Source organism: Rhipicephalus sanguineus, chromosome 8 (assembly GCF_013339695.2).
Source record: "Rhipicephalus sanguineus isolate Rsan-2018 chromosome 8, BIME_Rsan_1.4, whole genome shotgun sequence".
Classification (NCBI taxonomy): Eukaryota; Metazoa; Arthropoda; class Arachnida; order Ixodida; family Ixodidae; genus Rhipicephalus; species Rhipicephalus sanguineus.
In genome coordinates, this window is record NC_051183.1 from 75,855,825 (window position 1) to 75,876,321 (window position 20,497).

General features: G+C 45.4%; 1 protein-coding gene across 1 annotated transcript in view; it reads right to left on the reverse strand.

Annotated features, from left to right (window-relative positions):
- Positions 1-20,497, reverse strand: part of LOC119403330 (zinc finger protein jing) — a 179,313-nt gene that overhangs the window by 45,773 nt on the left and 113,043 nt on the right. The window contains exons 4-5 of the mRNA XM_037670273.2: positions 16,730-16,898; positions 10,930-11,115 (exon numbers count right to left, since the gene is read on the reverse strand). Coding sequence (XP_037526201.1) covers positions 10,930-11,115; positions 16,730-16,898 — 355 coding nt within the window. The remainder of the gene's footprint in view (positions 1-10,929; positions 11,116-16,729; positions 16,899-20,497) is intronic.

Genomic DNA, 20,497 nt, shown 5'->3' on the forward strand with positions numbered 1-20,497 from the left:
GTGCGCACGCCTATGCTTTCAAGTTTCAACAACCTGTGTTCTCGTGTTTCCACGTTCGAAAATTTCCTTCGGTTTATCGTAACACCTGAGCTCACTTATTTTATCGCCATCAATACTTTCTAAAAATTGTACTGCGACATCTTACATAACTTTTATTTGAAGAACAAGCACACAAGCAGTGTTGGCGGTAACGCGTTACAAGTAACGGCGCGTTACCGGTAACGCGTTACTTTTTTCGGTAACTTAGTAACGTACTCGTTACAATTGAGAAACTGTAACGGGTAACGTACTTACGTTAACATTTTTCGGTAACGTGTGGTGTCACGTTACTCGTTACTTTTTCATCTTGGGGGTGCAGTCTTCTCAGAGCTCGCCCCGACAAATTCCTTTGTCGCAGCGTCGGACTGCTGTCGGCCTGCCAGGCATTGACCAAGAAAGCGCGGGCGGAATCGCTTTTCTTTTTTGTGGAAATTGTTGGGACCAATTTCTTAAGACGCGCCGACTCCTTGTGTGGAGGTTTTGGCCATCGCCACACAAGCTTGATGAAAGCCGCATAATTCGCCATGAGAAACTGTACGGACATGCTTCTCGTGGAAGTGGATGTAGCAGGTGGATTGCTGGCACCTGCGCCTTTTCGTGCCCAAATGACAGGCCGGCCCGAAGAGAAAGCGCAGGGGCTGGATTACTCCATACCACGTGCTGGTCGTGAAATTTTGTACGTGGGGGAAACATAGAACTCCCCCGAAAGGCTGCGACAACATAAAAAAATCACAGCATATCCACGGAGTGAATGATAATGAGTGGGCGAAGCTGCGGAGGTTCATCGGTAAACCGTGAATCCTCCGTGAATTCTGCCCAGTACATCATCACCGACGTGAGATCGGGCGCGTTTATACTAAAGGTTCGATGAGTTATGACGACTTGCAGCTCACTTTAATTTTACATGTACGCTGTGAATTTTCATTGTTTAGAAAACCATTGCTTTAGAAAACATCTGGCGTCTTTCGTTAAGCAGCTGGCGTCTTTTCGTTTTGCTTTAGAAACATCTGGCGTTCTTTCGTTTTGCTTTTACAAAACATTTGGCGTCTTTCGTTGGTTTATTTCATCAACCAACGGCGTTTTGAACAAAATTTTTATTGTTTAATCACGCACAGGAGAAATCTCACCAGGCACTACCTTGGAGGTAAACAATGGCTGCTAATGGGAATGAGAGACAGAAGAAGTCGGCTTTTAGCTAACACTTACACTTCTACTTCTACTAACGTTTCCTACTGGAACATGCCAATGGTTGCTAATGGGCAATGAGAGACAGAAGAATTCGGCTTTTAGTTAACGCGCACGCTGCGAATTTTTTATTGTTCAACAACGCACAGGAAAAATCTCCCACCGGCACCACCTTGGAGGTCAAAGCGTAAGACTGGTTACGCACTACGACTACTACGACTACGAGGGACGAACGGGTGCCGCCTTAAGGAGCTTCGCCCCTAAAACGATGCCCGCAAGTTCGCGTGACAAAGGAGTACACTCGCTGAGCATAGCATGGTAAACGACCACCGCATAGAATTTGACAACTCCCACGTCGTCGACTTATACCCCTGCCACACTGGAGGTGTTAATGTCATTTGGTTCGAAGGTCATTCGGCGCAACGAATGTCATTCGATATGAGGTGGTGCTACACAGGAAAAAGTAATGTCATTCGTTCGTGATACCAATGTCGATAATTTAGAAAAAAAAGCCAGAAAAGGTAAATGTAGCGTGGTAGAAAACGTAAGTTATTTATTTTAAAAGACATGTAGGGAGTCGCTTTGCTAAAACAAACACGCATAGAAATTTTGTATTGGAATATTTCTGGCCACTGCAAGCCAACACGAGCCTTAGCTTTTAGCCGCAGCTGATAGAATGAACACAAGCAACATGGCGGACATGGCGGTGCCACTGAACAACGACGCTAAGCTGCAGCAACTAAAGCGTTTAGTTGCTGTCAGAGCAAGCGTCTCCGTCCGGGTACAGTGCGCACGCGAAGCTGATGCCATCGCTGCAAGCACACGTGCGCGTCGGCGTGTGTTTGTTTACATTATGGCCGACCGCGCCGTCGGCCGGAAGCCTGCGAGTGCGTCTCTGTACCACTGAGGTTGAGAGTACAATGTTTTTTTGCAACAGCCTTCCACACAACCATAACACAACTGCTCTCGTTAAGATCACAGATGCCTTAAAAAAACTCAAAATTAATAGCGTGTTTGCATTATTTCTTCTCAAATTGAGAATGCTGAGTGCCACATTTCAAGTAGTCTATGGGGTTGAGAGTATACATTCGGTGCTAGTGCGATGGCGAATGTGTTTCTCGAACTCATTCGATCGCCTAAGTCATTCGGTTCAAATGACATTAAATATCGCTGTGTAGCAGCCGCATAATGTCATTAGGTGCGAATGTCATTCTGTTCGAATGACATTAAAACGTCCAGTGTGGCAGGGGTATTAAGCGGCTTTCTGTGGAATTCTGGCCGATCCAGGCGACAGCCGGTAACGTCAACCGGCCTACAGGTGCGCTGCCGATCAAGAGTCTGCCTTATTGTGGAGAATTGGCGCGACCCCCGGCTGGAAGAAAACCCTGAAAAAGAGTGCGAGCGGGACGCGAAACGTAGAACTTTTTCTTGTAACGCAAAAAAAATCTTTTTTTTACTCACTACCTTAATACCGCTGTCACACGAACAGCCTTAACCGCGATTTAGCTAAATACGGTTACGGCTAACCACGGTTACAGGTAGCTACACGGCAGACATTACCGCAGTTAGTGTACTAATCGTGGTTATTGCAAACGGGTGATTCCACGAGAGATCGACACGGATACGAAAACAAATATTTTAAGTTTAATTGAGTATTTTATATTTTATGCATGTCCCATGCCAGTAGCCCGAAAAGGAACTTAATTTCCTTAATAACTGCACAATTTACGAGGGGAAAATATCAAACACATTCAATCCGGAGGGACCAATTTCATTACCTGTCGTTCTCGAAAGTTCACAACGTTGTAAACAGAAATATTATCGTTACAAAGAAGATATTTTGTGTATGAAATGTATGCGCAACAAAGAGTAAAGTAACAATTGTTTGAAACTTGTAGAGCTAAGGAAACTGTTTTTGAAAAAATGTCCAAATATGCGACGTTTTATGGTAGCTACAAAGTTGATAAGGCCCTATCAACTTTGTTTTAAAAAATAAATTTTGCTTTTTCTATCTGCAACTGCAGCGAAGTTTCTGGTTATTGAACTCCTGAGCGAGTGAGGCTGATCTTGAACACCCTCACATAAACGCTCGCAATTTTTGCGGTAAATATACAGGTTAAAGTGAACAAAAAATGTTTATGCACAGATATTTTTTACGTAACTAGCCCGTTTAAGCATTTCATTATTACTACAAAATTCGCGCATTTATTTTGCTAGCAGAAGCACACCATCAGAATTATTGTAAATTTCTTGAGATTCCATTGATGCTTTCTTTGCGAATAGCGTTGATGAGTGACTCTCATATTCTGTATAATGTCACATTGACAAAAACGGCTTCACCATGTGTCAGAGTCAGAAGCCATCACACGTAACTCCAAAGGCAACTTTAAGCCCCTGTACCATTGCTGAGGTCCGGTACATTTGTGCAAGTAATACTCATTAGATCAGAATTTTGGGTATATTCGTTGTTTGGGTTAGAAGATTTATGTGAAACAAATTTCAGATTTAGATTATTGCTATTGTGGGTTCGTGCAGCAAAGACACATCGATTATAATTTATGATTGCGGAGTAACGGCAGAGGTAACGTCCGTTACTTTTTTTCGGTAACGGTAACGCGTTACATTTTTTTGTAGGTAACGTAGGGCGGTAACGCGTTCCTTTTTTTATAGTATAACGGGTAACGTATTTAGTTACTTTTTTTCAGTAACGCCTACAACGCTGCACACAAGTATAGTGCGCCGTTTCGCAGATATCTTCACAGTAATCTCAGTGACACGTGCGTGCCTCAACATCATCTTTTCTTGTAACATTAACGCTGATCCCTTCAGAAAAGAACTAGTAGGAGCTATCCCTATTCGTAATTTCAAATCTCTACAACTGCGGCCCGCGACAAAGACTCAGCTAGGATTGAAAATCGAACCAATCAAGACAAATTGCTTGTGTTGACAGTGTTCTGCTATGCAAAACGAAGTCGCCCGAAAGTCGGTGCACTAGCAATCAAGTGACGTTTCACATCAAGTAGTATTTCTGAGCACGTTTAGCTTTATTACATAAATTTGTAATTTTCGATCGGCCCAGTAAATTATTTTTCATTTGTTTTGTTTCGCTTTCTAACGTTCTTTGTGACTTGGCGCACCAGCAAACACTATACGTCACGCGTGAAATAATTCCCGAAACACGCCTTCCACGCTTCTTTATATGTGACGCGATGTCGCTCATTTATTCGGCGCACACACTACGGCGCAAATTTGTTAACTTATGCGCCGACAACTCGCCGCAGCTGCTTCAAATTCTGCGAGCCTGTCCCAACTTCGCTTCGTTTCCTGTTGAGCGTCTCGGCTCACGTTTTGACGGGTCTCTACATTTATTTATTCGTTCAACCTCGCATACGGTTAAGTGTACTACACCGCGACGCATTTGTTCTTTTTTTTTCGTAGCCTGCAAGTTTCGCGATGCAATACTTCACCCCATCATTCCGCAACCTATATACGTATAATGGCGTGTCTGTGTGGAAGCAAAGGCTTTCAAACTTCCCGTTCTTCGTTAGCTACTTCCTCCCAGCGTTTTATTACATTTCCTGATCGCAGCGCTCTCTCGATTTCTTTTTACTCGGCTAGATTTTTTACCGTTTCCATATTCTATTCACACTCAAGTCCTCTTCAGCTACTCGACCACCAAGAATGGAGCCCGCTACAATTACTGAAACCACCTATAGTTTCACACTATTTGCACCGCACGACCATGTACTGTTTACAAAACAGTTTGCGCTTTGCAACACTACCGTTCACCCAACACTTTCCATCTCTTTTGTCACACCTCCCATTCACTGTCGTCCTCGCTAACTTAATAATCTTCCCTCGACTACGGAATTTTGATTATTTCGCATATTTTTTTGTTTCTCCGTCTTCCTTTCACGTCCGCGATCTTGCAGCTACCGTTCTTTATATTCCACCAGGACCACTTCGGCAACTCATTTCCCCTCTCTCTCACTCTATTGAGTCTTTCATTTCGATACCGCGTTTTCCCCTCGCATCCCGCACTAGCGCCGCCATCTTTATCTTTATTTCGCCTGTCTCTGGCAGCAGCCACATCAACTCCAGTTGTTCATTCGCCCGCTTCAAAGCAGCCGCTTTTCAATTCGCGAGTCTGTTTCCATACTAAGAAGCCGGCTCCTGTACACGCATGCGTATAAGTGTGCTTGTGCTGCTTTGCAATCCATTTCATATCCCTCTACACTGAATACCTTCTCCCCCTTCTTTCGTTCTAGCACGTTCACTTTCCTCCATCATGATTCCGTTTCACATTTCTTTTTATTTGATGTACCGCTTCTTCCTCTATGCTAGGCCTTGTTACATGTTTGTTTGCTTCTTTCAAAAACCACTTCTCTCTTTTTACACTCCACACCTTTCTCTTCAACCAAGAACGAAACACGCTGTAGCCTGCGAGCGGACGACACTTTCGATGTAAGGCATCGAAGTAGAAAAAAAAAATCGTCTGCTCGCCCGAAAGCAGACGACGGAACGCCAAGCCTCTTTCACGAGACTTTCCTCCTCCCGCCACAAGGCGGCGTGGGGGCGCAGCTTCCTCCTCGCTGATTGGGCGCTCCTCATATCCTCCTCTCCCCAGGGGCGCCGGTTCCCCTCTCTCTCTCCGCAGTGGGGGAACGGGCGCCGCCATTTTTGTGCGCAAAGAGAAGAGAGCAGCAGAGAGGAACAAGCTAAACAAGAGTGACGGCCGCTACTGGAGGTTCTGAGTGCGTGCGTGCGAGCCGCAGAAGCGGCTCAGGAGGCGGAGGAGGTTCAGTTTTAGGCGAGAGAAGAAGTACACAAAAAAAGATGGGAGGCTTTCCCCGGCGGCAAAAAAGCCGCTGACTGAGGAAGGGCTCAACGACCCAGACCTGCTTGCCGCCCCTGTAAGGCAGAAGCAAGAGAAGGCCGCGGCTCGGAGAGACGAGAGAACTCGAATTGTTATGAGGAAGGGGGGGGGGGGGGGGCAACCCGCCGAGTGGGGTGTGTACAGAAAACGAACGTTTGCAAATAAAGAAAACACCGGAAAGCCAAAGAGGGGTTACACCGACGATGCCCAGAGAGGCACGGTTGAATTACAGGGTGTCCCCCCTTCTTATACGATACCCCACCCCCCACTCCCTTCCCGTTCACCGAACGATGCCCCAGGGGCGACCGGACGCGCCGTAGCGCAAGGGAGTTTGGAGGGCGGGGGGTTGAGTTGCAACCAACTAGCGACGAGGAAGTAACAAAAACGCAAGATACAGTACACGACATTAATAACAGGAACACTGGTTCGGGCAGCGGCAGCATCGCGTGGTGCACTCACTCCCTTCAACTGGCTCCACCGCCGAATGCAGTTGCGGGGCACGTAACACTTTCTTGGCCCGCGGCGTTGCGTAGCTGACACGAACCTTCCCTGCGTACTTTTGAGGCTCCGGAAACGGCAGACTTCGCCGACGCTTCTTGCCTCCGCGTGAGAGATTTTTAAAGCCACGCTTTCTTAACGTCGTTATTCTGCATCCTTTAGTACCCTTTTAGGATGTGTATAAGCGAGCCAATGCTCTCGGAATTCACCGTATGCAGGCAGAGAAGTTGTGGTGGGGCCACTGATCTCAGTTTCCACGTACTGCGAATGAAAACCGTGACCCAGGCGGCTGGTTGAATGGTAAAGAAGAGACCACGCCCCCCCCCCCCCCCCCCCCCCCCCCTGCTCGCAAATATTGCCTTTTCCCTTCGCACTAACTTCGCGCTGTCAGCCATCTGCGTAGTTTGCATAATGCTTTCCAAGATTCGCTGGAGTACCTGTTTTTAAAGACTAGAGAATGTGTTTCCGCGCTTACGAGCGGAATTTCTTATCGCGCTTCTGCAAGGATGGGAGTAGAGTTACTCTATATGCTACCTTTAGGTAGCAGAGTTGCGCATAGGTTCGACTAGCAACCACAGCTATGCGGTGAAGTCGCACTCCGTTTTTGCAGGCGACATACTTACCGCGTCGCCGATTAACCTGTAGGGTGTGTCGCATGCCGGCGATAAACATTGGCTGTCGATGACTAGTGTTAATTCAGTTCGCTGCAGCGGCGGCGTCGATAAATACAAAAATTTGTCCAGAGCGTCAGCTTCTCCGCAATGCATGGTTGCTAGCGGCGTTTGGAAACAGATGCGCAACTCTGCTACCTAAAGGTAGCATACAATAACTCTATAGATGGGAGCTTAGCTCAGCGCCGTTCAACTTCGGGGAAACTGTCCCTTAAAGGATTACTGACACAACTTTCCAAAGCGAGATAACTTGCGAGCTATATTTCTGTGGACAACACACACACACACAATCATCATCATCAGCAAACTATTGCCGCTAATATAGCCTAGAATATATTTAAAATCAATTTAAAACTGCGTGCCACGCAACCTCACGCGAAAGTGAGCACCTCACGACCTGGAGATCAACTATGTTTACAAACAAGACGCGCTCTGCGCCACCTCTCTCAGCGCTTTCTGAAACACAGAGTAATATCAAATCTACGATCTAATATCAGATTTTACACAGCTACTACCATAGGTCACTATTCATGAAGCGCTCTCATACCTGACATGCGTTTTTTTTTTTTTTTCCATTGCCGTCACGTTAGGCTACAGCGTTGTTTCGCTATGTTGCTACCATCATAATCCAGACCAGCCTGATTATAAAGATAGCAAGGTAACCTATAGGGCTTGTACTACCATCGTCGCCCAGTGTTCCTGAGCGATCGAGCGTCATCCCGATTCACCAAGTGTCCATACCAGCGTATCACAGCGAATTCCATTGTGGCCAGCTTCCAGTACGGTCGAAGAAAGCGTACACCTAAAGTAACTAGATTTTTTTTCAGCAAGAAACAATATAAAGACTTTTACGTCCGCCATGTTTGCCCAGGCTTCCCCAGATAACAGAAAGTGCTCCCAGTGCGCTGTGACACTGTACAGTGTTCCCAGTGTGTTGAAAGGCACTGGGACGCATTGGAACATGCTGTTATTTCCCGATAGATAGTGCTCACGAGTTATCACTCGCGAAACCTCTTCTACTACGTAATTTCTTGTTCGCATTTCGTTTGTCCGTGACTGTACTTCATCCACATCAACTCTATATGAAAAGCGTGCAGGACAAACAAGTATTAAAGCGTCCAACATCGATCGACGCTTCACTGAATTAAATGAGATTACAACAGAGAAGTTAGCATAAAAGAAACAAATATGCCGGAAATAATTTTTTAAACGGAGACATAATGTTACCGTACTTGACGGCGAGTCAGAAGCAGCGATAATCCCATTAAGCCTCGCAGAGTTTCGAAGCAAACGCGATAATCATACGAGAGATTAAATTAGCGTCGGGGGTCCCCCGCTAGGGTGAGCTGCACCCCGCGAAGCATTGTCACGTGGTACGGAAGCGATGTTAGTTAAATTAATAAAGTCTATTCAGGCGGCGCAGCCCTTAGGTAAATTGACAACTACGTTTTCTGACGTGAGCACACAAAAAAAGTGGGAGTGCGCTGACAAAACATTAAAAAAAAAAATAAGACAATGTCTTCTAAATGCCTCTTGGCACCTAGTTTGTCCCTTGGCTCGGATGAGTGCTATAGCCATTCCAAAAATAACGACATAAAAGACCGTTCCATAATTACACATTAAAAAATGTTTGCACCTCCATGACTCCATGAGGTAATAATTCCGTTAATGCGTTTTTAGACAAGGCGAATTTTTGAAAGATATTTTTGAAAGAGCGGTAAATGACCTGCCGTGCCACGTGACCAGCCGATGGAGGCAAACGTATACACTTGACTCTTAAAGCCAAAAATCTCTGGTCGCGCTACGAGGAACACTAGAGCATTATTTGCCTCATAGCCGTAACAAACTGTTTCGCTTATCATATTATGGGCCAGTGCTTCGGACCAAATTCGACACATATTATATGAATTCGTAAATAGATACGGTCACCGTGGACTGTAGTTAAGCCAAATCACGCAACACATTAACATTTCGCGCTTTTATGTGGCACAGAACACTACTCTTTTGATTGTCACCGATGGAAGCAGTGCAAGAAGTTACACCACCTACACTCGAGGAAGTTGCTAGATATCTATAATATGAAGCGCAATGGAAAAACAGCTGCCGGTAGAGGCAGAAATAGAACAGATGCTCAAAACGACGATATATTCTGACGTCACTTGGTGACAATGTATCTTTACGGAGAAGACGACAAACCAATGAAAAAAAAAAGCAATGCATACCTTCGTCAGAAAGATAATGAAATAAGAAAACAAAGCTGTTGTATTCAATGCATTGACAATGTGAAATGCTAGATAGAGCGATTAATCTCCCACAATAGCGAAAACAGCAACAATTAACAAGTAGGTTTGAACGTCACACAATAGAAAATAGGCGAAAATAGATTGATAAATCAAATAATCGACACTCTCTTTTCGAAGATAACTTTGATATTCCCGTACCAGCTTTCCTTTCTTCAATGTCACAGATCTTGACCCTTTTCTCGACTGCAAATTATGCGATTACGAACCACGAAATATTACGACTGCTTCCAGAGATATACATGCCAATTTGCTACGGGACAGCATGTGCCCGAAGTACGAGAAGGTCCGAAGATACGCAAAAAATACGGCGAGGAAACCGGCGACGTCTACGTTAATTGCGCTGACGTCACTGGCGCCGGGGCTGGGACGCGTAGTTCAGTGTGGAGGCCTTTTTGCGGGTAAAGAAAATCAGTCGAAATTACTGGTTTTAAGAACGCAGAACTGCGTAGTTGGTGATGAGAACCAGGTTGAAACAAGGGGAATAGCCAACCATATAGCGATTAATTAAAGTATATGTAAATTAAGCACAGTATGTCTTCTTTTGTGGCATCCTTTCTTTTTCCTTATATCTCTTTTGTTAGCTATGCACTAACGCTATTTTTTTTTTCATTTCACGCTTCTATATGTAACTGTTTGCTACCTAATCTAATAAGAATATATCACTTTGAAGTTTGAAATTGAGTCGCGTTTCTCAGGTGTGAAGTAGTAAATAATACCTTCATTAATCTTGTACCTAACGGTAGGCAATTCAAGTACTCCATTTATTTGTTGGCTATCATGGGTGATGATGATTAGGATAATGTGTGCGCCGTTAAATGGCCCAACGATCTGGCCGAGGAACGCCGAACACATGATCATGAATTTCTAATGTACAGATAACTGGCAAATTGTAGCTGTAATACAAATGTTTTAGGAACTACAAAACGCGATGTGCCCTGCATAAAATTAGCATATGCAGATGTTAAGACTAACTACTTATATAAGTAACTCGGCTGAGAGGGAAGTTTATCGAAGAAATGCGACGGCTCTCACCGCACCAAGAACACTAGGTCACAGTAACTAATCTTGTGTGCTCCTTCTAAGAGGGACCGGTCAGACAACCATCAGTATTTCCGTGTATCTGAATTCAAGGGAAAAAGTTGAGCCACGCAATTTGCGAGGGTTTCGGAATCTTAAAGCAAGCGTAAGGCCAACAAAATCATGTTGGCCACACTGCCTATTCCGGTGTGTGCAGCAGAAAAAGCATAGCCTCTGAGATCCACTCTTCTCCCTCGGAGGCTATCGTTCGCTGGCTCTTGGATTCAGGAGACCCGCTATAAAATGAATAAAGAGAGAAAAACGCCGTTCATTCACTTACCGGTAGCCCACGCTCGACGCCGGCACTTGAGCTTCTTGCGCAGCCTGAGCAGCTTCAGCGGCGACTCGCCGTTCGCGAGCTCCTTGGAGCCCAGGCCTCGAGATCCGAGGAGATTTCCGCCTGATGCAACGCCGCTCCCGGAGCCGCTGCTTCCAGCGCCGCCGCCAAGCGGCACCGGACCGGAGCCTGCAAAGCCACGGGCAGTTGAGAAGCGTTACTCTGATAAGCCGATCAACTCGGATAAGATAACATCAGATAGATGGATGAATAGACAGAGGCCGAAAGGAAATTGATAGATAGATAGATAGATAGATAGATAGATAGATAGATAGATAGATAGATAGATAGATAGATAGACAGACAGATAGACAGACAGAGACAGACAGACAGATAGATAGATAGATAGATAGATAGATAGATAGATAGATAGATAGATAGATAGATAGATAGATAGATAGATAGATAGATAGATAGATAGATAGATAGATAGATAGATATCTCTACCTATGCACGCACTCTGATTTTTATAGAGGTAGAGTGTGCACGCAGAACTGGTGCTTTTTCACGAACGAGACGATGTCGTAAAACGACACTTAAGTTCTTACTTGCGTGATCATGGCACTATCTGAAACGGCCGGGACGGCATGCCCACTTTTGCACTCGCTTTTATAGCATATGTCAGAGGTAAAGAAACCGCGCTTTGCACAATCCTATCGCAGCCACTTAATTTGAGATGAGATATACAGATGCGAGGCACAGCTCTATTACAGACGCAGTGGGGACATAGTGAAAAGTCGAAGCAAAGTGAACACGCAAGAGAGGGGGAGCAGGCACGCCCTGTCGCCAAATGTGTTTCAGGATTCTCATGCCCGTGACCCGCGGTTTCACATTTGGACCGGCCTCTCCCCGGAATGGATGCTTCTTTCAGCACACATACACACACACACACTAGAGAGAGAGAGAAAGAGGAGAGGGAGCTAGATAGAAGGCCACAGCGCCAGTGGCGTTCGCAGATAAAAGATAAAAATAGAAACCAAGCTTCACTGCGAGGACGGAACGACCGACGTAGGCAGCGAAAAAGCCCCAGTGATGAAGCGGCTGCGTTCTGGGACGAGTCGCTAAAAGCCGCCTTCCTCTGTACTTGTCCTCTCTCCGTTATGTAACCTTCCTGATTTCTTCATTTTTGTTTTACTTTTTTTTCTTTTTGGTTCCTCCGCAAATGTGCTGAAACACTCCCATCTACCGGTTTGCCATGTCTGTCTGCCTGTTTGTGTCTTTCTTTCTTCATTCAGCCGGCCTCACCCGCAGTGATGTTTGCTTTATCTTTCTATTTTCGGGGGGGGGGGGGGGTGAGCTGGGGGAGGGGGGGACTAGATTGCGCGGCTGCCGCACGTGTGATCCCTCTGGCGGACGATGACCAAAACACAGATGCTCGCCGCAACGACGCCCCATTCTATGCCCCCTCGAAAATTTCTTTCTTTCTCCTTCGCACAAGGGCGACGCTCTGTTCGTATATATGCGAACGCTGCAAGCGTCTTCCGCTAGCACTGCCGGCGACAGCTGCGCGAGAGAACCTCGCTATTTCTTGGCGCGGGGCAACAACTTTCCACACGCTGCGCTAGTTCACGGCGTAAAGGAGCGTTCACACCGGCGATTGACAGCGGTCGCGCGACTGGCGAATTGCGCGGCGACTGGCGTTCACACTGGTAAGTGAGCACGTCAGACCCGAAACGTTTCAATATTGGTGCCAATATACAGGTCAACAAAGAAAAATAAATTCCAACGTGAACTAAATTGAATGACTAGGCTCATTTCCATTGAAATGTTTTGTATGCATTCTAATATTTTCGCACACTTTCCGTGTGATTATCGAGGGTTGTTAACGGAATTTGCATGTAATCTACATACACGCCGTAAAATTGCACAGAAAACACACGTACTTATCAGTGGAATGACGTACGAAGCGTTTAAATAGGGGTGTAATAATGAATCAGTAGCGAGATATTTTGTAAGCGACAGGGGGAACGTCGAAAATGATGATGGTCATCCTTATTGACATCACTTTTACAACGCGGCAGCGGCAAACCATCAATGATCCCGTTTGCGCTGACACAACTTTGTAACACTTTAACTTCAGTCTAATACACAATATTTGACTTTACTGAAGCATATATTTTTATGAAGCACTGTTGCGCTAGCTCTAACGACCTCGGTTTGATCAATTGCGTTGATGTTCTTTTCCCCACCAATACTATAATAACATGTTGCCTACCTTAACCGATTACCTGTTAATACTTCCATTTACATTGAAACGCAAAGCCTCTAAGATGCAAAATACTCAGAGATAAAAAGGTTTTTCAGCCAAATAATAAAGACGTGGAATATACATCACGTCCACGAACAGTCAAAATTGAATAGAGAAGCGTTACTGAATGTTCCAGATGCTACAGTGCGATCCTCACCGTAATCTATAGTCCATCAACGCAACACTATCGTTATCTCGTTCGTGAAGAGTGTCTACGGCTACGCAGGCGTTTTCGGAAGTGTTACGCTTTGAATTTCGCCACTTGTTACATTTCCTCACGCAGCTTTCCCATCCCTCTCTCACTCGCTAAACACATCTGAGTGATTCTCGAAAGTCGCTATCGCCGAAGGCGATCACATGTCTGTAGACATAAGACGCTCGAGCGTAACTCTGATTGCAATCTTACTCCATCGACATAAAAGCCTAATCTGATGTTCGTTCGCGAAAGGTGTTTCAACACCTCACGGTATAGATGCTACATCTTGACATGCACCTCGATTCACCACTTTTTAATGTTTTTTTTTGTTTCTTTTATGACAAACACGAATCTTAGCACCCTGCCCCGATCTTGATCAACAACTCCCGAATGAGTGCCGAAGTTTTTTATCGCCAATGCCGATCACGTGTCTGCCTGCTTATCTCTACTCACTTGGAAAGTACATCAGAATACGACGACAGATAATTCTGAAGTCTTGTACTTTGAGACATGTGACTGTGTTGTTACCCTGTCGTTAGTTGCGAGGCTCTGTTGGGGGTATATTGTGTCAACAGGTTTCTGTAGTAACACATCGGACTTCTCCTCTTAATTCGGGGACACTTCTGTTGTGACAAATCAGTGCCTCTTGTGACGACACATATTGCTGCGGTAATACAAACGTTTGTTGTAATAGTTCAGCTCTCTGTTGTAACAGCACACACACGAGATAATTAACATCTGTAGTCACGAAAGAAAATGCCTGTTGCACATCACGAATTTGTAGTGCCTACAGAGAAATCCGGTTTCAATAACAGGTATTTCTGCTGTCCTCATGGGAAGTTGCCATTTTCTGCTGGGTAGCATCCTCATTTTGATTGGAATCTACTCGTACAATTCACGTACAACCCTAATCTCTATATTGTTCGCTAAAAGCTGTCCCCACACCTCAGTGGGTGTTACATTTTCACATTCACTTCGATTCACTACGCATCTTAGATCTTTTCACAGCTTCCCACGCATACGAGCCAACATCAGGTGCACGTGGCGGCTGTTATCGGCGAAGATGATCGCATGTCGCCAAAGCTTTCGGCGCGGCGCCAAATAATTGCCCGTCCGACCTTGGGTGTAGCGCACCTACATCGTCTGCAGATTCGCAGCTGTACACGGAGATTCGTATCGATGAGATTACGCGAAACTGCCGCACGCTGGGTTTACGCTAGAGACTGGCCAAAGGAGCCCATAAACGGTAAGAGTTGTGCATCGTCTAAACGTCAATTAAGAGAATTTTTTTTTTTTCACTTGCTTTTGATCGCACGTCTCAAGCATACACGAGGCCTCTCTCTCATCGCCTCCAATCGCTGACATGGTGCCGCGAGGCATCATGCCAAAATGGTAATCGAGTGCACTTTAGTAAAAGGCCCGTTTACAACCCAAAGCGTACAACACAATGACTGTAGAACCATCGCGCGTGCGCTACTTAATTGATCGTCTTTTTTTTTTTTTTCTGATCTTCAACTATGGTTGGTGGACTCAGGCGGTAGCAGTAAGCCATGGCTACCTTGAGTGAAGAGGCTACCCAGCTTTGGGCTCAAGCCTGGTCCAACACTCGTATAATGAGAACAAGATAATAGAGAACACTCGTATAATGTCAACAAAGCTGTGTCTGGCCACCTGGGCATTCACTGCCAAAGGTGTGGTTGCGTTCCAGAGTTTGCGAACACTCGTATTCTATATAGGGCTCGAGACAAAACAACCCGGGAAATAATCGAGGCATTGAAATTGAAAAAGTGAAAGAAAAATGCGTGAGTGCGCCTTCTTTAGGTTTGTCCGATAAAGAAAAGAGGTATCTTGAAATGTCGCTTTGAAGAAGGTGGGTGCAGATGTGATCAGTGATGACGTGCACGCGGTCAATACTGTACTAATACATGTTTTCTTGGTTTTATCGATCGCCTGTTTGCTGTATAAAAAGGACACGTGTGATCAAAAATAAAACCATTAGTTGAAAGTTAGCGCTGTGTGTGTGTGTGTCCTTCTTTGTCCTTGTGGGTGTGCGCTACGCCAAACAGTCTCATGGATCATAACCAACTAGCCCAACAAAGCGCCTTGACCAACAATAAATTTATTTCTGTCTCTCTCGAAGTGACCAATAAACGAGTTTTAGCTTAATGCTTCTCGTGTCCGGTATTCTGGTCTTTTATTCATCGCGGCTTGTTTTACTTGCGCTGCAATGCCTTCTTCAATGGGTCACTTTTTACTCAGGTTTGTAACATTGCCTTCAGTTTCTTTCTTTTTTTTTTCGTGTTACCTATGTTTGAATTTTGCATGTAATAATGACATATATGTATTTTCGCTCGTAGCTAAAACCACCCGGTCGGTTTTGTTGTATTACTGACCCAAGCGCTAAAGCGATGCCCCTCATGCCAAGGCAACGCCTTCGAATACGCACCTGAGCGTGCAGATGTGTCCATAATGTCCCACTAATGCTCACGATGCTTCTAGGATGTCCCCATTGGTGACGACTACAATTACGCCAGTAAGGCCTAGTGATGCACACACTATTACAGTGATACATACTAAAAACCTGCGCAACCCGGGTAATGGCAACAATGTTCCCATTAAGTCCACAGTACCCCACAGTGAGTACTAGAACCACGACTGTAATACCCCAGATATGCCCCAGTGATGCTTTTGAGAATGCGCGTCGATACAAACCAGGTAACACCGTTACGTCAGGCCGCTATATTTGGCATGTGCAACTGCTTTCGAAGTCACTGGCTTGAGAACGCTTGCGGTGTCGGCCAAACATGTGACGCCTCTGAGAGCGGACATGACGTGGCGATCACGTGTTCTGCTGATACTTTTTTTTTTTCATTCATCGTATGTTCCGCAGCGCCCCCTCCTTATTTTGAAGACAATGCATTTCTAGGTTTGTTCAAATCGTTTTATGTAACGGGTTATGATGAACAAAGTTATGATAAACACGCAGAAATGCGAGAGATGTAAACAAACAAAACACGAACCAATAAACAAACTAAAGAAAATGACAGGGACTAAGCGACAATACAAGAACTTGAAAAATACGACGCCGCAGCCCCGCGATTGAATTTCTTTGCTAAGCGTGAAAAAAAAAGATATTCAAGCATAAAAATCATGGACGAAAGATATCGAATAACTGTCATTCTGTTTCTGAATAATGCCGCATTGCATCTCACTTCAATGGTTTAGTTGCCTGCCAACTCATTTTCCTTTCCTCCATGTTCGCGATGCTGTACAGCCGTAAAAGAAATCGCATCACTCACCGTTTAGCGACCTCTCGAAGTGGGCATTGACGTGCCTCTGCAGCGCGGCCTGGGAGCCGAACCGCTGCCCGCAGCCGGCAACAATGCAGGGAAACGGACGAGAACCGCAGTGGCTGAGGGTCACGTGACGCTCCAGCCATTGCCGAGAACACGAGCGCCGCTCGAACACCTGAAAGTAGTTAAAGACAAACACGTTCATCCATGCATTCATTCATTTCTGATATTACCTATACGCGATTGCATTTTATGCCCGAATGTTAACTGCTACTCCAAATCCGACTTTCCTCGTGGTAACCTCATCGCATTTACTAAGAAAACTTCTACCCGTAGCTCTCACGCCTTGAACAAAACACCTTTGTTTGCGCGTGCTAATACATTCAAACACAGTGTTTTCACACGCGCAGTGAAGCTTTGAAATTCTCTGCCCTGTAACACTCGCTTTAAACACACAAAGGTCGTTCAGCTGCCACTGGCGAGCATCTTGCTGACATCTAAACTGCTTCGTTCTTCATCATTATTGTTTTTGTACTGGTATGATTCCAACGAAACAAAGTTTAGATAAGTGATGAAGTGATATCAGCGCACGGGGGACCCCCACGTGTCTGTTATTTGTTTATTCTAAGGACCTGTCAGGGAATGAAGGGGTGAAAAACAATAAGTGCAATGTGTCGCTAAGCACTAAGCTTTCATCTACCTCCACTGCGGGGTTCTTCAGAACTCATTTGCCAACGTTAAACAAGTTTTCGTCGGCAAAAATGAATAAACAAAAAATGAGGTGGCGTGAGACACTTCTGATGACAAGTTCAAGAAGGGTTATACCCCTGTGACACGACATATCTAACGTCATGTGCAACAAATGACATTAGGTGAACTTAACGTAATTTTGCCTGCCTACTGTTACACCACGAAAACAAATACCTTTCGAAAATGATGACCACGACCGTGGTCCTTCTGAGCCGTGACTTTCGTAGAAATAAAAATCAATCGAAACTTGCATGTAACATGCGTGTATCCTCGAAAAAAGAATTCGCGTCACGAAAAACTACACCAAGAATATAAGCCCGCCCGTTTTACACAATTTGCCACAGCTGCACGACACAAATGAAGTCAAGCTCCTAGTCAAGGCAAGAGCCAAATGAAAACCAACATGGCCGACGACATGACGGAGTGTGGGAGCACGACTGACACTCTGGCTGCAGGAAATGAGACGGCGGCAGCTAATTCGTGTAGTCACCAGCTTGATCATCAAAACACGCGCAATCGGACAATCAACAGCCGTGATACAGGCAACAACGACAACAGAGCACAAATGAAACATGGCCGGCGTCCAGCCCGTCCAGCCGCTGTAGTTGAGAGTAGCTTTCTTTTAGAAACTTTCGCGTGTACTATTACGTCATCAAATCAGCAATTGGTTAATCTAGTAAAGAATCAGTTATTTACGAATTACAACAGTTACATGTACATAAGTCAATAGCCATCTCCCTAAAAGGTCCCTGGCGTCGAGACTATACACTCGGTCCGAAATCGAATGCGGATGTGTTTCGTGAACTCGTTCGACGGAAAAGATCGCTTTCATCGAACGGCATTAGTTTCCCCTTGTGACAGCAAACAAATGGCATTACGAACGATTGACATTAGCTGTAAATGACATTGGATCTGCCGGGTGGCAGGGACATTACACGACTCGGTAAAAGTGAAATGACATTTATGCAACAACAAGCAACATGGACCGCACATGCACAACCGCACATGCACAAACTGAGCGTAACCGATAAATTTAACCATTCGGTGGCCACATAAAACCATGGAAACGGGAAACTTCTGCTGGGAAACTTCCCACGAATACCTTCAACATGTCTACAGTGAGCAACAGTTGATATTGCTGACAACACTAGTTCCATTGTTAATTATTGCAACTAAATGATACAAGTTGGAGCTGCGGCCGACGTAAAGCACTTAAGAAGAGTGAAGAAGTCGATTCGTGACGTAGGAGTTATATATAGAGCAAACTCAATAGCAAAAGCTATTCGTTATATCTTAAAAGGTGTTTACGAGAGTTAACTTGCCCTCTTACTAAAAGCCTAACGTTGGCACACTGACTAGCACCTATCTGGATTAGACTTTGTCCTTTACGTTTGATTTTGAATAATAAGCATTACTTCTGCCTTCTTTTGATTCGAATAAGGAAAGGTATTTGAAGACCCATAGTTCTTGCGCAAAATGGAATGCTCACCTCTTGTAATTATGCCTGGAACGATCGTAATCGTGCCTTAGTTAAAATTTAATATTACCTTGTACGTAGGCGTCATCAACACCTGACAAGAATACCTCCGAAAGCGAGAACGAAAAAAAAAAAACGGGCTTCCGTAAGCGTGAAACTACTACGCCGCCATCCGCAAAAGGCCACGACAAGCACATCCACGTCACGTGTCAATTAGCTCGTCCCGGTTGCTCAGTCACGGATGGAAGCCTTGCGCAGAACGGAACGAACTCCGCAGCACCCTTACAAGGCTACGCGCCAGTTACGCATGCTGACGTCACCTGCCCCGACGACAATGACCAGAAGGCAGCGGACTCAAGGCCGTCTGCTGGCGCTGCACGTTCAAGCAGACGACAAACGGCAACAAAATAAGAGCAGACGACAAACAGAAGGAAAAGAGCAGGCGACAAACAGCAAAAAAAAAAAAAAAAAGGAAAAGAGCAGACAACACGCAGAAGCAAAAGTGAAGCATGGATGGCAGCAGACGTGAGGAATAAGAAAGCAGCAGACGAACCAGGAAAAATAGAAAGAAGGAAAACACGAAGGAACAGCTGGTTAGCGAGCGCTGGCGCTAGATGTCGCGTGCGAAAGCTAGCAGGAAACGCGCGGAGGAGAGTGGGAACGCTACGCAAGCATGAAGAGAGGGAGGGCACGGCACGCAATGCGCAACGATGCGGAACGTCAGAGCAGTAAATAGAAAGAAGAGGTCAGAATGAAGGACTCCGTAAGGCCTCATTCTTCTCTTCGGAACTTCGCCTCACGATGCCTTCCGGAGGGTCGGAAGGCATCCTGTGGGCCAATCAGAAGACGATTTTGCAGTGCCGTGGTGTACGGTTATTTTAGGGTGCAGTTCTTGGCATTCCACAAGTACCGCCATCACGAGAGCCCTGAGTGTCCCTGAAAACTATTCTCGGATTGGCTGAAAGTGCCACAAGTACAGAACCCACCACAATGGAGAAATCCGATGATGTCCAGCATTGTAACCCAGGAAAAGCGTCTGCGGCCATTTCTGATTGGCTGAAAAAGCCGTCATTGTAGAATTCGACAATCTACTTGAGAGTTTCAATTAGAAGCGTACCGAAAAGCACCTTCCGAACTGCAGGCCTGGACACCTGCCAGCTTTCGCCAAATTGTGTAATTATGCAAGGACGAAAACATGAGCCAAGCAAAAACTACCAATCGGCGCTCATAAAATGGCGCATTCGAGAGCATAGCGTAATGAGAATGCGCACGGTCTACAGCATTTGGAGGATGCACATCCTTAGCGTTCCAGTTCCCAATGTTCCAGATCTTTGACAAGTAAAAAGAAAATCCTATTGGACTTATCAACGCAGCCTTCAGTTGTTATATATAAGCTGGTGTAATGAAACCGCAGCGGCTTAAATGCTTATAACGTGCTTCCCTAAAATCCGGATGAGCCTATAGGATAATTGTCAAACATCACATCGTTATCGGATTCAATCATCTTGTCAGCCGCAACCGGACCAACCAGAGAAATTCTGATTGGT